General features: G+C 43.2%; 1 protein-coding gene across 5 annotated transcripts in view; it reads left to right on the top strand.

Moving 5' to 3' along the window:
* Window positions 1-1,747: 1,747 nt before the first annotated feature.
* LOC142016750 (2,7-anhydro-N-acetylneuraminate hydratase-like) overlaps window positions 1,748-15,557 on the top strand; it is an 85,150-nt gene continuing 71,340 nt past the window's right edge. For 4 of the 5 annotated variants that reach the window (XM_075000955.1, XM_075000957.1, XM_075000958.1 and 1 more), the window contains exons 1-3: window positions 1,749-1,894; window positions 3,134-3,256; window positions 9,895-9,979. In XM_075000955.1, the coding sequence (XP_074857056.1) occupies window positions 3,164-3,256; window positions 9,895-9,979 (178 nt within the window). In that variant the 5' untranslated portion in view covers window positions 1,749-1,894; window positions 3,134-3,163. Of the gene's footprint in view, window positions 1,895-3,133; window positions 3,257-9,894; window positions 9,980-15,557 lie in introns of all 5 variants that reach the window. The other variant, XM_075000959.1, reaches the window with a different exon arrangement.

Raw genomic sequence — 15,557 nt, 5'->3', positions numbered from 1 at the left:
TCTTTTGACAGATATCTTCTCTGACACCAAACCAATCCTTGATCGGCAGAACCGATTACAGATGTCACATAAAAAGCTGCCAACTGCAAGTGGTGTATGTTCTGTTTGAGTCCAATGCTTTTCCTGTAGTGTGTGGGAGTGGCTCCCAGCTTACAAAGGCAGCTTCTGTGCCCTGGGTGTTAAAATCTCCCCATTAGACTCTGACAATGGGTCATATCCCCCTGTCTGACCTGACTTGTTTTTCCCTCTTTTGATACCTACTGTTGATAATGGGCCATTTCCACCTTGATGAATAGACCTTGTCAGATCTGGCCCGTCCTTTTTCTGGGACCCCATTCTTTATATACCTCTCTGAAACCACGCCCACACTCATCCATCTGATGAAGCGGGTCTTTGCCCACGAAAGCTTATGCTCCAAAATCTGTTAGTCTATAAGGTGCCACAAGACTTCTTGTATTGAACTAGAGTTTCCAGATCATTAGGAGATGTTCCAATGACTTCACGTTGGCCTTTAAGGTGTCTTTATAGCACTTATACTGACCACTGATAGGGCGTTTTCCATCAGCAAGCTGGCCATAGAAGACCATCCTTGGTATCTGTGTATTATCTATCCTCATAACATGACCAATCCAGTGAAACTTGTCTGTTCATACACATTACTTCCATGCTCATGATGCCACACAGTTTAAGAATATCCATGTTAGGTGTTTTGTCCCACCAATTCACGTGGGTGGTCTTCCTCACAATGCAGTACACATGGAATAGATCGCATTTCAAAATATGGCAGTCTATTGTCCATGACTCTGAGCCATACAGCAGGATATTCAGGACAACTGCCTAATAAACAGCTACCTTGGTATGGAGTTTAATACCATGGTCATTCCATAGGCATTTGATCAGTTTTCCAAAGGCAGCACTGGCTTTGGCTAATCAAGCAGATACATCATGATCCACGTTTATAGGCCAGTAGACTTCCAGGTAGCAGAACTTGATGACAGTCTTAAGGACTGTATCAGCAGCAGTGATCACTGGAGTGCTGGAGTCTTTCCAAACAGGCTGAGGCATAACTTTTCTCTGTTTGAGGCTCACTGAGGCTCCAAAGTGGTGAGCAGAAGTAACAAAGCGATCAAAAAGCTCCTGTGCATCCTGCACTGAATGAGCCAACAATGCCCAGTCATCAGCAAAGAGAAGGTCACAGATAGTTGTAACCATTTCAGTGTGAGCCTGAAGTGGCTGGAGATTGAAAATACTGCCATCTGTTCAGTGCTGAACAGGTATGCCCAATGGACAGTCCTTAAAAGCAACTAACGGCATCATTGAAAAGTAGATGTTGAACAGAAGAGGAGCAAGTCTCTCCATTGTTAAGGACGTGACCAAGCATGGCATCATGAAAAGACTGAATAATGCTGATAAATGTTTCAAGACAGCCAGAGACGACATCACCTTTTGAAATACCAAATGGCACTCCGGACTCCGTGTGAAGGGTTTGTTGCGTCTGACCCGAGCAGCTGGCGGCGGCAGCAGCGGATAGCTCCAGCTCGCTGCAGCACCCGTCGCCGCTTTACCCGTTTGCCAGAGCGTGAACTTGAAAACGGCTGTCAAAAGGCACAGCCATGACTTCACCGCGGGAAACGTGCACGAGCCGGGCGCTCGGCCGCGCGCACAGCGGCTACCCTAGAGCAACGGAGCCAAGCCTTGGGCCACCCCCGCGCGGCCGAATAGAGCCTACTGGCAGCCGCCCAGCCAATGGGCGCCGTGCAGGCGATAACGTTCTCCGATTGGTTGCCGGCGCTCGTAGATCCCACCGCGGGGCGGGTTACTGAGCTGCTGGGCCTTTTGCCCGGTTTTGTAGCAGCTACGTTGGGTCTGTGTAGGGTTGCGGCGGTCCTGTCGGGTGAGTCTCGGGAGCTGTAGGGAGGAGTAGCGGGGATTGAACCTGGCTCTACGGGGAGGGGGAAGGGCTTTGTACTAGGCTCAAACGCCGCGATCCCTTCGCCCTTTAGGGTGGCGGGTTTGGGCCTAGTCTCCCGGGCTCCAGTCTCTGTGCTTGGGGCGGGACTCGCCCTGCAGGGGTCCTGTTCCCGTACTCGCGACGCGGTCTCTCCGTGATGGATGTCGTGAGGGGGTGGGGGTCTCGTCCCCCCTTGGAATTTCTGGCGAGAGAGGTTGTAAACTCTGGGTGAAATAGGAGCGGGGGGGTCTCTGCTCTCACCGTGGAAGTTTTGGGGATGGAGGTATCAGCTCTGTGAGTGAGGCAGAAGGGGTCTCTGCTCCTCACCCCCGACACGGAGGCTGTTGCAGGAGCGTGTATCAGGCCTGTGACCAAAGATAGTAGTTGCTTGGGATCTGGCATGGGTACAAGGAAGGGTAGTCAACCTAGGTTTGAAGGTAGGAGTTAGCCTAAAGTTTGGGAGATCTGGGCTCTCAACTCTCAGAGACTCCCTATGTTATGTGTGCTGACGTATTTAGGATCAGATACTTCCTGTTATTTGGGTATGCTCAGCATTGCAATGTTTAGCTAATTTACATACCTAAATCTCATTTTGGAATTTTATTGAGTGTCAGAATGAGAGAAGTAAACTAAATTAAGTATTGGTAATAATATTAAAGACTATTGTAGCTGGTATTTATGGAGGATAAAATGAAAGGTTAGCTTTAAGGGATGGCTCAGTGGTTTGAGTGTTGGCTTGCTGAACCCAGGGTTGTGGGCTCAGTCCGTGAGGAGGCCATCTAGGGGTCTGGGGCAAATAGAATTAAAAATCAAGTTAGGAATGGCGCTTGGTCCTGGCAGAGGACTGGACTCGATGACCTCCCAAGGTTACTTTCAGTTCTGAGATGTGATGCTATGTTACGTTCCATGCATCACTTCAGTTCTGGTGCTTCCTGTCTTAGCGCATACCTCTGTCACCTTTAAAGCTCAGATTATCTGAGGAACAAGGAAACAAAATGGAAGTATGTGCTGTTAGAGTGTGTGAAAAGAGACCATGGGTGAGATAGTGGGGAGTATATGTCTGAGAATTCATGCTCTTTAGATGCACATCAGGTAGAGCTGATATGTCATATTTAATCACAATAAAATTAATAATACACCTATTTTTTTTAAGTCTCAATGATTCTAAAACCATTGCTTTAGGTATAGTTCCAGGTAGAGGACCAAGAAGAGATGACTGCTTGTGTAACAGTTCTGATTATTGGAGCTGGATGTCGAGGAAAACACTACTCTTGTTTCGCTGTGCATTTTCCCAGTCGAATGAAGGTAAAGCTGTTGTATGGATTCAGTATTTTTCAAGGGGGTTACATGCCTTATGGTTGTTTATGTGCTTTGCAGTAGTTGCTCTCTAAAATGGGAGGTAAACTACTTTTAATTGTTTGAAAACTGATAATACAATAATAGCTCTCCTTAATATCTTCCTACTTTATTTATTCATAACTCATAATAGCAGGAATTTTAAATTTAAAACAGCATTTACAGTGCCCTGAGATTGAAAAGAGGTGAATGTTAAACTATTGTATGTACTTTCTGCAAGTGCTGTGTTGAATGAGCACTTCATTTTTCTTTAAAATCTGCAGCTGGAGCCAGTGTGCATATATGCATACACTACAAGGACAGTGCAGCATGTTTTATGGGAAGGGTATCATGGAGCATTTTTAAGCAATCTGACAGTACTAAAGTTGGACTTTCCTCCTTCCTCTTTCACTAGTCTGCATGACAGTGGCATTTTGGTTTAGATCACATATGCTAGGATAGTCCCCTTTGAGCCAATTCTTAATGTGTAACCTGGAGCAGTTAAGACCTTAATGCAAGTGAGCAATCAGTGAGGTAGAAAGAACAAGAGACACAGCAGAGGTACCATTGCACTACTGGAAAAATGCTCATTGTCCAACTATTAAACAACATTGAGCACAGTCTAAAGAAGCTCTTGGCTAAGTCAAAGGTAAACTTAAAATGTAAAAGGACATAGCCTCTTTTTTTATCTGTGGTGTAGTACATGTGGATTTTGACCAGTGGGTTGTAGAGCACCCTTTTCAGCAGCTGACAGAGATGTCCTTGAGACAAGTTATTCTGGGGTGTTACTTGGAACTGGAGTACCACTGAGCTCCTTGCCTCCCAGACTGGGTTTCCTCTCTCACTGTGTTGCTGTAACGATGCAAAGCCCTCCAGCCTACTGTTTTTCACCAGCATTCGTACAAGTAGAAGCACCCCCAGCTATGGTTGTGTGCAGACTTTCTGACCAGTCCCTATATAAGAAGGCTACTGCCAAGGCAACTCTCCTCTCTTGAGGCATACCTATCTGGAGTATAAACCCAAAATTGTACCATCTTGCACTGCACAGAGAACTGTACAGTATAAGCTCAAAGTTCACCCCCTCCCTTAGTGTGGAGAAGAATAGGCAACAGCCTTTGTCCCTTAAACTAGCATTCCTGTGTATTTCACTCCAACTCGCTGCTTTAGAGAAAGCAAAAACAAGTTTATTAACCTGAAAAGAAAAACTTTAAGTGACTAAAACAGATTACCTAGTAAAGAAACAAAACCTGCAAACTAAGCTTAATATGCAAAATATTTGGTATGATTTAGCACAGCAGTCCGCAACCAAAAGAGCTGTTTTTTTTTTCAAAATTCTGCTGCAAAATCAATACTTCGAGCTACAATGCATGTGAATACAAGACAGTCTTTAATAGATAACGTCAGACCATACTTTTTGTATCTCCTGTTTTAAAAACAGCGCACACACAATTGTCTAATGTGGGTACTGGGCTTATTGATTTAAACAATACTAAAGAATAAAATTGTCAGACAAATAGAAGAATATAATGTGTTGGGCGAAAGCATAGTTTCTATAAAAGTAAATCATGTGATACTAATCTATTAGAGTTCTTTGAAGGGGTCAACAAACATACGGATAAGGGAGATCCAGTAGATATAATGTACTTGGATTTCCAGAAAGCCTTTGACAAAGACCCTCACCGAAGGCTCTTATGTAAATTAAGTTGTCACAGGATAAGAGGGAAGATCCTTTCATGGATTGAGAACTGGGTAAAAGCAGGAAACAGAGGATAGAAATAAATGGTTAATTTTCAGAATGGAGAGGGGTAACTAGAGGTCTTCACCAAGGATCAGTCCTAGTACCAATCCTATTCAACTTATTCATAAATGATCTGGAGAAAGGGGTAAATTGTGAGGTGGCAAAGTTTGCAGATGACACTGCTCAAAACAATTAAGACCAAAGCAGACTGTGAAGAACTTTAGAAAGATCTCACAATACTGAGTGATTGGGCAACAAAATGGCAAATGAAATTTAATGTGGATAGATATAAAGTAATGCACATTGGGGGAAAAAAATAACCCCGACTTTACATCCAGTATGATGAGAGGTAATTTAGCTACAACTCATCAGGAAAGATCTTGGAGTCATCGTGGATAGTTCTCTGAAAACATCCATGTAGCAGCAGTCAAAAAAGCAAACAGGATGTCAGGAATCATTATAAAAGGGATAGAGAATAAGACAGAGAAAATATGTTATTGCCTTTATCTAAAATTGTGGTACACCCACATCTTGAATACTGTGTACAGATGTGGTCTCCTCATCTCAAAAAAAGATAATTTGTGATTGGAAAAGGTTCAAAAAAGGGCACCTAAAATGATAAGGGGTTTGGAACAGACTCCATATGGTGAGGGATTAAAGAAACTAGGACTCTTCAACTTAGAGAAGAGGAGACTAAGTGGGGATATGATAGAGGTATATACAATGAGTGGTGTGGAGAAAGTGAACAAGGAAAAATTATTTTTGTTCTCATAATATCAGAACTAGAAGCAGGGAAGCAGGTATAAAACAAATAAAAGGAAGTTCTTCTTCACACAGCACACAGTCAGCCTATGGAACTCCTTGCCAGAGGAAGCTGCGAAGGCTAGGACTACAAAAAGGGTTTAAAAAAGAACTAGATAAATTCATGGAGGTTAGGTCCATGAATGGCTATTGGCCAGGATGTGTAAGGAATGGTGTCCTCAGCATCTGTTTGTCAGAAGCTGGAGATGGATTACAGGAGAGAGATTGCTGACACTGGCCAATACCAGGTGCCCTGGAGAGAGTGGACCGAACAGGTATTGATCAAGCAGACACGACACTGGGCTGGATGGACCTTTGGTCTGGCCCAATATGGCCATTCTTATAATTATTTGTAATGCAATACATGTTTACTGCAGGATGTTCACAAACTTTTTACATATTCTATTTCATCACACTTTACAATGGCGTGGAGGGGGGCAGAGGGGTTCAGTTCCTGTCCCTGGTGGGAGATAGGGGCTCCTCAGGGCCAGTGGGAGGGAGGAAAGTTTGCTGAAAGTTGCCTGGGACATTCCCCTCTGCTGGAGCCAGGTTGGGGAGGGACCAGGATGCCCTTACTTAGCTACAGCAGGCTAGGGCCATCCTCCGAGGAGCTACACCGCAAGAGCAGCAGGTGAGGAGGCTGCCTGAGCTACACTGAGCCAGCCCTGTGGGGTGAGGGGTACTGCCCAGTTGTAAGGACTGCCAAATTTAGCTGTGCTCTTCTGATTGGAGCTCAGGCAATCAGTGCAGCCAGGAATTGGAGGCACAAGATTCGATCACGTGCTCGCCCCCCCTCACCCAAGCCACCGTGAGCTCTGTGGCTGGGCCTTGCCTGGAGAGCATTTTTTGGTGAAGGCAGAGGTGGGCAGAGGGGCTGGTGGCAGCTGCAGGGGAGTTCCCTGCAAGAAACCCAGCAGTGCCAATTTCCCCTCCATGCCTGTTCTGTCTCTCCCTCCCCTCTGATCCCCCAGATCTGACTGCCTTACCTGACACTCCACCCCGCTGCTGACTTGCACTGGCCAGGCAGAGGGAGGGAGCCGGCCAACGTGGAAGATTCAAGTGTGGGGGAGGAAGGATGTAGAGCTGCCCGCCTCTGGGGCCAGATCACTCTCTCCCAGACTGAGATGGAGTTATTTACCGGTCTGGATGCTGCCACTGTTGACTCTTATGCTGCTCCCTGCCCTGCCCCCACTGAAACAGTAGAACTAAATTCAGTTGGTTCAACAGCTGGGTCCCTCATGCTGCTTTGAGGGCCATTAAACAAACTGGATTTAGCTCTGTTGTTTCAGCAGCAGCAGGGCAGGGAGCCTCAGAGGAGACAGTGGCAGCAGTATTTGGAGCCGCAAGTTGCTGACCCCTCAGTAGGACAACCGAACTCAATCCTGTCACCATTTCCCACAAGCAGTGGTGACTTCAGCTTGTATCTCACTTCTAAAGACAAAGAAACTGAAAGGGAACAGCTCCTGCATATCTAGCTGCAGACCAAGATCATATGCTGCTAGCCTTTGCGCTGTAATGATGCCTGCTGAAGTAATTGCTGAGTAGCTTGGGAAAGTTGTCTCGTGGTAGAAGAAATAAGGCTGCTCTCCCCACCAATCTTTAGCAAAGGATTACAGACTACCTCTGGGAAAGTTTCATCAAGGTTTCTGTGAAGGATTCACTGGACATCCCCGTGTATGTAAATAAACTATTCCATAGGACCCCCTTTTCCTATTTTAATGTGATTAAAAAAAAAAGTAAATGAACAGAAGTGTCCCTGTGATACGAAAGCAAAGTGTACACAGGCTGAACCTCTGTAGTCTGGCACTCATTTGGCAGCATCTGTAATCTGGCATGAATTTAGTTAGCTGGACAACAACTTATCATGGGGGTGATCATGGGCAGTGGTCCCATAAAGTTTAACAACCCCCAGTCCTGGCTCTCACTGGTGGGTGCTGTTATTTCGCTCTATTTTACACCTAAATGTCTTCTAAAAGTCTCAATAAGCAGTGGCAGTGTTGGTAAGGCTGTTAGACAATGTGGACCGCCTATGGGCCTGCAAGTTTGTTCAGCATAATTCAGGTCTCAAGGGTGCCAGATGAGAGTGGATCAACATGTACTTTCCAGCACTTTCTACCCTTACATCATGCTCTCTTGTTCTAGATGGTAGGGACTGGCTTAAGTGGCCTGGAGTCAAAAGGAGTTCCTTGCTCATTGTGTTACAGGATCTGCTGGTTGCCTGTGTCCCATTCTCTTCCTCTTCAACAACTTGTCCTCAGAGTTTGCTCTGGCGATTTGTGACTCTGACTCCTCCAAAGTATGCTTGGGGTCCTTGAGTAGTAGTGGGCTCACAGCTAAGGGTAGTACGCAGCTTGTGGTAAAAGTAACACAACTCTATGCTGACGCTGTATCAGTCTGACTCCATTGTCCTATGTAGACTGGATGGATTTAAACCAAAGTGACTTAAGCCACCAATTTTTATCATGATTTAAGGGAAGTGGAATTAAGTTAGCATTACAGGTGTAACTTTGGTAATGTAGACCTAGTATTTACTGGGTTGATGTAATCTGCCTTGGGTCAACCACACTCTAGTATAGACCAGGCCTAATTATCTGTTCCGGACTTGAGGAAAAACACTGTGTATCTCAAAAACTTCTCTGGCACTAAAAGAAGTTGGTCCAATAAAAGAAGTTACCTCACCTCATCTTGTCTCTCTACTCTCCTAAACTATAAAACTAATCACATAAAACATAACAAATACATAATTTGCCATTTTGATTCAGTAAAAAAGGGCAAATTATAAATACATAAAATTATACAATTGCTTAAGTAAATGGATATGAGATATCTTCCTGGTTAGCCAAAAGAAATATCAGATTTAACATAAAGGTGTTCATATTTACCAAACAAAGAGAATTAATCTTTTTAATAAAACAACCAGAAAGTACAAATGCAAAAGATTTTTTTTTCCACAATGACTTGAATTGTGATTAAAATTGGTGGTTTAAATCACTTTGGTTTAGATTACTCCACTCTGATCTTGTTTCACTAAATTCCATTCAGGTACCCCGAAATACAGAATGTTAAAAATCAGAATTTCTCTTGTTTCTATGGCTCAGAAAAAATGTTGGTAGGGTACTGAAATAACACCATGAACATTCTAAGTAGCCTGACTCATGCCATCAGAAAAGTCCCAGCACATGTTGCGTTAGGAAAGCCAAGTGTTGCTGGAAGTAGCTGCAATGCCTGGAAGTGGGGAAAGTGTTGAGCTGAGATTGACATAAGAACAGCGATACTACTTCAGACTAAAGGTCCATCTAGCTCAGTATTTTATCTTCTGACTGCAATCAGTTCCAGGTGTTCCAGAGAGAATGCGCAGAACAGGTAACCGTAAAGTGATCATTTGCCTCACCACACCCTCACAGATGGGCACATGTTCCCAGAGGCTATAATCCTTGAGATAGCAGTTTTCTCTCGCTACCACCTAAAGCTTGGGCTTTCGGGCCAGCTAAGGTTTCGGATTCAAACTATACTGAAGTTCATGATTTAATTTGTTTTCAACTTTAATAAGCCTTATTTAGTTTACAGGGGAGATGGCAACCTAAAAAGTTCATAAGTCATGTGCTCAGATGTTAAAGAAGACAGCCTGTGAAATGTTTAGTTTGTCCCCCTTGTGTGTATTTATTAAGATCTTCAATTACAGTATTGGCACTACTGCTTTTTTGTTTTGATAGTATATAGACTAGCCTGGCTTTCTCTCTGTTATTATCAGGGAATACCTGTCTCTATCACTGCACAAGATAGATGCATAGGGGAGTCAAACTAAGGTTTCATGGGTGACTATAAATCCAGCATTTGATGTGGATGTTTGACTTTGCATCTGCTGAACTAGGCTGTCTTCTGTGTAATCTTAATTATGCTGTTGTAAAGAATTACTCTTTCTCCTTTATGTAAACCCTGTATGCATTTGTAAATGGTTATCTTTTTTCCATTTAGTTAAGTCAGGTTAAACTGAATTTCTTTGTTGACATTATTCGGGTATTGGCACTCCCATGGCTGTTTGCAGACCATAACAATGTTCTTTTTTTAGGTAGTTGGAGTTGCAGATCCTCACACTTTTGCTAGAAATAACCTTCAGAAGATTCACAACATTGACAAGAAAAACGTATTTAATGGTAATATTTGCCTCACTTTCTGGTTCTATAGGCCATATTATGAAAGACTTTGCTCCATCTCTTTACATACGTATGTTTATATGCAATGCCTTTTAGGACATATGTTTAGATTTGTATCTATGGAATATAGTTTTATTTTATATTTTTTTTTAAAATCCCTGAATTGCCCTTTCAGGTCTTGGAGTAATATAGTTTATAAAACTATAGCTTGTCATCTTTAAAAGGATGGTGTTCTTTTGGTGAATGTAGATGTCAGAGCAAAATTATTTATACTGGATCATAGAAACAACTACTGGTGCCATTTTTAAGTAATCTGCTCATGTTTTCCATTTGACATTTGTATTCAGCTAAATATTTTTGCTGTCAGGACAACAGGATCTGTAATGTGAATCTAACTACTTTTAGACACAGTAGTACTGTGCTTAAGTGAGTAACCATTTTTTTCCTGGGGGAATTACGAATCAAAATTTTTAAAAATTCTACACACATTTTAAAATTTTGCGTATTTTGTTTGTCAAAACACCATGATATAGTCATGTCAATTTCAATTATTTTGGTAATTTTATTTAAACCACAATACAATGGATGGAGAATAGGAGTAGGGCACACTGGAACAAATCTGCAAACTCCCTTTGTCTAATAGTAATAGTAAAATAACTAGGTTTGATCCTTTATTTCTAGTTATTAGTCAACAAATAAATGCAGCAATATGTTCAATATTACACCCGACTCCACTTGCCAGAGATGTATCGAAATTAATAATGGCTACTCAACAGCTCCAGAAGGATCCCTAGTAAACGGTTCATGGTGGCACATTTGGATAAGAATGTTGTTCAGTCCAAAAATTTAGACTAGTTATTTGGACTTGTGTATAAGCTGTATAAGGCCATGCTGTCATCTGCAGCACCTTTATATCACTTTGGCAGTGTAAAGGACTCTTAAATCTTTTACACCTGCTTTTTACTGCTGAGAGAATTCACTTAAGAACAATAGAAACTGTTCCCTAAGTAGGCAGGCTGCTATATTGTGCTCTAACTGAGGGGGACAGTGCCTAACCCATGTCTGCCTTGTCAGAAACACCTCAGAATCCCCCTCCTTCATGCCAGGTGTGCTACAATAGCGAGCAAGAGGGATAGAGTCTTGTTCACTCACATTGCCAACCCCGCCTCCTCAACATTGATTGATATATGAGGATGCCTGGATGCCTGCCCACATTTGCACATACACATCCAGCAGTGATTTACGTCTCCACAAGCTACTTCTGGTGCATGAGCTGATGTGCCTGTGTGTGTGCTGTTGGGAAGGAGTGCATGTTTGCTCTTGTGGCTTCCTTTGTTTCCCCATCAAAAGTAGTTTTTCTGTGGAGAAGCAAAGAAATCTGCATGAATTCTGCATGTGTGCAGTGGCACAGAATTCCCCCAGGACTACTCTGTTTGGCTTACCTTATTAACTAAACCATTGTCATCCCCAAATGGCCATTCTCTGGTTTGCCTGGATTAGTCCCAATAAGATTGTATAATTGGAGTTCCACTGTGCTGAATAAAAACAGGGAGCTATTGTTTTGAAAGAAAGTGAGTTTTAGCTGGGATCTGCTTGGGAGGGGAATCTTTAGCTCATGATAAAGTGATGGGTATTGATTTAAGCAAACCTGCAGTGGTGAGAACTTCATAGTAGTGATTTATGGATTTCTGCATTTCAGTATGTCTGACAGAAGTTAACCATATGGGAGAAGGATGACACTGCACCCTGTATTCTTCACAGAGATGATATGTTATGATTAGGACATAACTGTGATGTATGCAAAATAGGTCTTGGGAGATATTATCAAAAAGATTGATTTACTGAATGATTACCGTATTTTAATGCATGTACCATTTTGTATCTGAATTTAGGAATATTGACTATGTATATGTATCACAAATGTGCTTATACATTGGCAACACCCGCTTGAGAAAAGGCTATCCGTGTAGATAGCTAGCTGGGGAAGGTCCATTCAAGTTAGTGAGCCATAATGGAAAACACTATGCCTTAGAAGGATCTTATATCCCACCTGAGAGCCTTCTTTAGTATGCTGAAGACAGCCTCCAGCTCACAGGTGCTGTGGCATTACAGGGACATGTGACTAGGTCACCTGCTGATGGTCTCCATCTGAGACTATCTGTTTTTCCATTGACCAGTGTGCTTTGAAACAAAGGGTTCTTGTCATATTCAAACGATATTTAAGGCAGGGGAGGGACTTCATCATGGTTCCTCACTGACTCTCTAAAAAGTATAGCAAGAGGTCGAGCTGGTGGGTCCAGTAAGGTTAGCAGTATCTTCAAATATGGCAAATTACTTATCATCCCAGTAAGAGCTGCATACAAGCTAAATTATAAGTTGAGTAGAAAAGAAGAATCTGAATACATCTTAATCTGTTTTAGTACAAGCTTACAGTGAACTCTTTAACATGCTTATAAAATTGTATATTTTGGGGCATTCAGTGAGTCAATACATACAAAAATATGAAGGTATTAAGGGTACAGTTGGCAAAATAAGGAAGAAATTGGCTAATGTTGCATATTTTATTTTCTGCATACCTATTAGCTGCTGTCAATTTAGGTGGCATAGGTATTATTTTTTTAAATTCCTGTGATAATCTAAGTAGTATACTGTTGGACAGGCTTCATTTTGAGGCTAGTACTACATATAGCAACTTCAAGGAGTAGTTTGTGACAAAGATGAAGTCACTGTAGGCCGGTGTTTCCCAAACTTTTCCATTCAGAAAAATTGAGGAAGACTTGGTGACCCAAAGCAATTCAAAAGTGTAACTAGCTAATTTTGTACCTGAGGCAAGAATATAAAATTGTGCCCCCTCCTGTTTATATATTCATAGTAGTTATTTCTTAGAAAAACAGAAAATACATTAATAATAAAATAAACTGTTTGTTTATACTTATTTTAGTTGATCTGAATTATGGTGGGGGGGGAAAGACCCTCATCCCCAAACTGCTCCCCACACTCAGAGGCTAGAGGAGTCACACTCAGGGTCGGGGGGAGTCATATTCATGGGCTTAGGGGGTTGGGGGCCACACTTAGGCTGGGGGCAGTCACACTCAGGAACTGTGAGGATTCACACAGGCCTGGGGGGGATTGGGGTGCTGGGGGAGTCACTCAGGGGCTGGGGGGTTGGCAAGCTGGGGTGCCACATAGGGCCTGCGGTGTTGGGCAACTGGATGGGTCACACTCGGGCTGGGAGCATCACACCCAGGGGCTTGAGGGTTGGGGGAGTCACTGGGGGTTTGGGGGCTGTGAAGGTCACATTTAGGTGCTGGGGGGCTGGATGAGTCACACTCAGGCAGTGGGGGGAGATACCAACAAAAATGAAAACTGACATCTGCTACATAGAACAGAAGGAGGAGATGGGGGTAAAAATTACTGCAAGAGTCTTAAGTAGCTTGCCTGGGATGACTATGAATATCAAAGGTGGAAAAGATGTGTAAGTAATGCATAATTACTTTTATATTGATAGAGATAACACTGCCACATTGAGCAACTAACGAGCTGCAAATGGCTCCTTTAAGAGCCGCATGAATCTCCAAGCTGTTGGTGATCCTTAACAAATCCAATTGCAACCTATATTTGGGTCTTGACCCATAGGTTAGGAATCCCTCATGCAGACCATCACAACCCTCTTAAAAAAACCTGTTTTTACTGTTTTTGGTTCTCTGTGCCTTAAATGTTGAGTCTGTTTTGGTATGGCTATGGTCTGAAGAAGTGGGTCTGTTCCATGAAAGCTTACCTAATAAATTATTTTGCTAGTCTTTAAAGTGCTACTTGACTGCTTTTTGTTTTGATAGTGTATAGACTAGCATGGCTCCTTCTCTGTTACTATTCAACCCTCTAAAGTATACTGTAATGAGGTGGATTTTGTTACCTTATTTTATGTTAGAGACCACTCCAGGGTTACACTTGCATGCATTTTATTAAATTCCACTATGGGATTAAAGGAAAAGGGGAACTAGCTATGAAGTATACAACCACACACATTCATCCCCTCCTGTACTCATATACTTACCTAGGCAAACACTTACAGATGAAGAGTTGCATAGGGACAGTGGAGGAGGACAAGGCAAAGCAGGTCCAGTGTTTCTGGCTGCAGTCATGAATCTGGGGTGGCGAGCTGATTCTATGAATATCAGTTTGTTCTCCCCACACCCAACCCCTGGTCAGCGTGCTCTCTTATCAGTTGTAGTACTTGGGAGCACAGTCTGTACCATCCATCCTGGGGACAGAGGCAAGGGACCAGGGCCCTAGACTGCCTCCCCAGCCAGCTGAGACTAATTCCTGCAGAGATGTGATGGCAAGAAGAAGAAAAAGCCTGTAGATTTGCACTCATCTTTTATGTGTTCTAGTCCAGCAATTGTCCTGTCCCAGGACTCTGTATGACCATGAGTCATCATGGGACTTGGATTTTTCTCCTCTTGGGGCCTCTTTGGTGGAAGGATTCTTTTGGAGGATACAGCTCCTATTCTTCTCTGGTCATCAAGATACTGCTGGCACACCAACCAAAACCCCCCCGCCCCCACACACACATTCACACTTCCCTCCCTCACAAAGGAAAGCTCACTTTACACAAATAAATTTCTTTCACAAAGGAACGGCCAGGATTTCTTAAGACTTAGTATCCATAAGTAATATGTTACTAACTTATACAAGTTCATATAAAACCTGCAGCTGCCATAATACAAAGTTCATGAAACAAAACACAATCATACAGAAAAAAGCTACATCTGCAAAACAAAGTTATTGTTACATAGCTTACATAAAGTTACAGGACTTGAAACCAGCAATGACTTAAAGTTACAGAACTTGTAACTGCATTGTACTGGACTTAGTGGAGGATTTGTACAATAGATTTGTGTTTCAAAAATACTGTAAATGGAATATCCACCTCCAAAAGTGATAGACAAAAGAATAGGGCCTGCAGTTATGACGTCTATCACTGGCTTTTCAGTCCAATACACTTGCTTTAAAGAGCAATTTAAGAGTAATCCTGTATAACATGATATACTTTGTAATGACATAAGCTCACGGTGTCTGGTATGGTCACCAGTCACCTCGTGGTGAATGGGACACGGTGATGTGGTAATTCCATTGCTAGAGCCACATGTGGCTCTCAGAACCTTTAAATGTGGCTCTTCCTAGAGCTGTATGGGAGTGCCACCTGCTTGTGCACATGCCCCACCCCTGGCTGGAGAAGCACAGGGCAGCAGTGGCCCCCAAGACACTCTGCCTCCTCCCAGAGGCTCCTGTAGCCCCAAGCAGCTCTGGTGGCTCTGACCCTAGCGGCGGCCCTAGCTGCTCCAGGGGCAGTGGCCCTGGTGAGTCTCCAGCATTTACAACTTGTTGGCTGAGGTGCCTGGCTCTGGGGAATAGCATTTATTTGCCAGGAAGGTGGGAGGGAGGGAGGGGCTGAGGGATCCCAGCTGGAGAGTGGGCTGTGGTGAATATAGAAGGATGACAACCACAAGTGTGGTGATATTTCAGTTCCCATTGGACACCTCTGATGTAAGCCATGCATGTAGACACTTTGTGTATA

This window comes from Carettochelys insculpta, chromosome 8 (genome assembly GCF_033958435.1).
Source record: "Carettochelys insculpta isolate YL-2023 chromosome 8, ASM3395843v1, whole genome shotgun sequence".
Lineage (NCBI taxonomy): Eukaryota > Metazoa > Chordata > Testudines > Carettochelyidae > Carettochelys > Carettochelys insculpta.
Note: the sequence above shows the minus strand (reverse complement) of the source record. Positions and strands in the feature narration are given on the sequence as shown.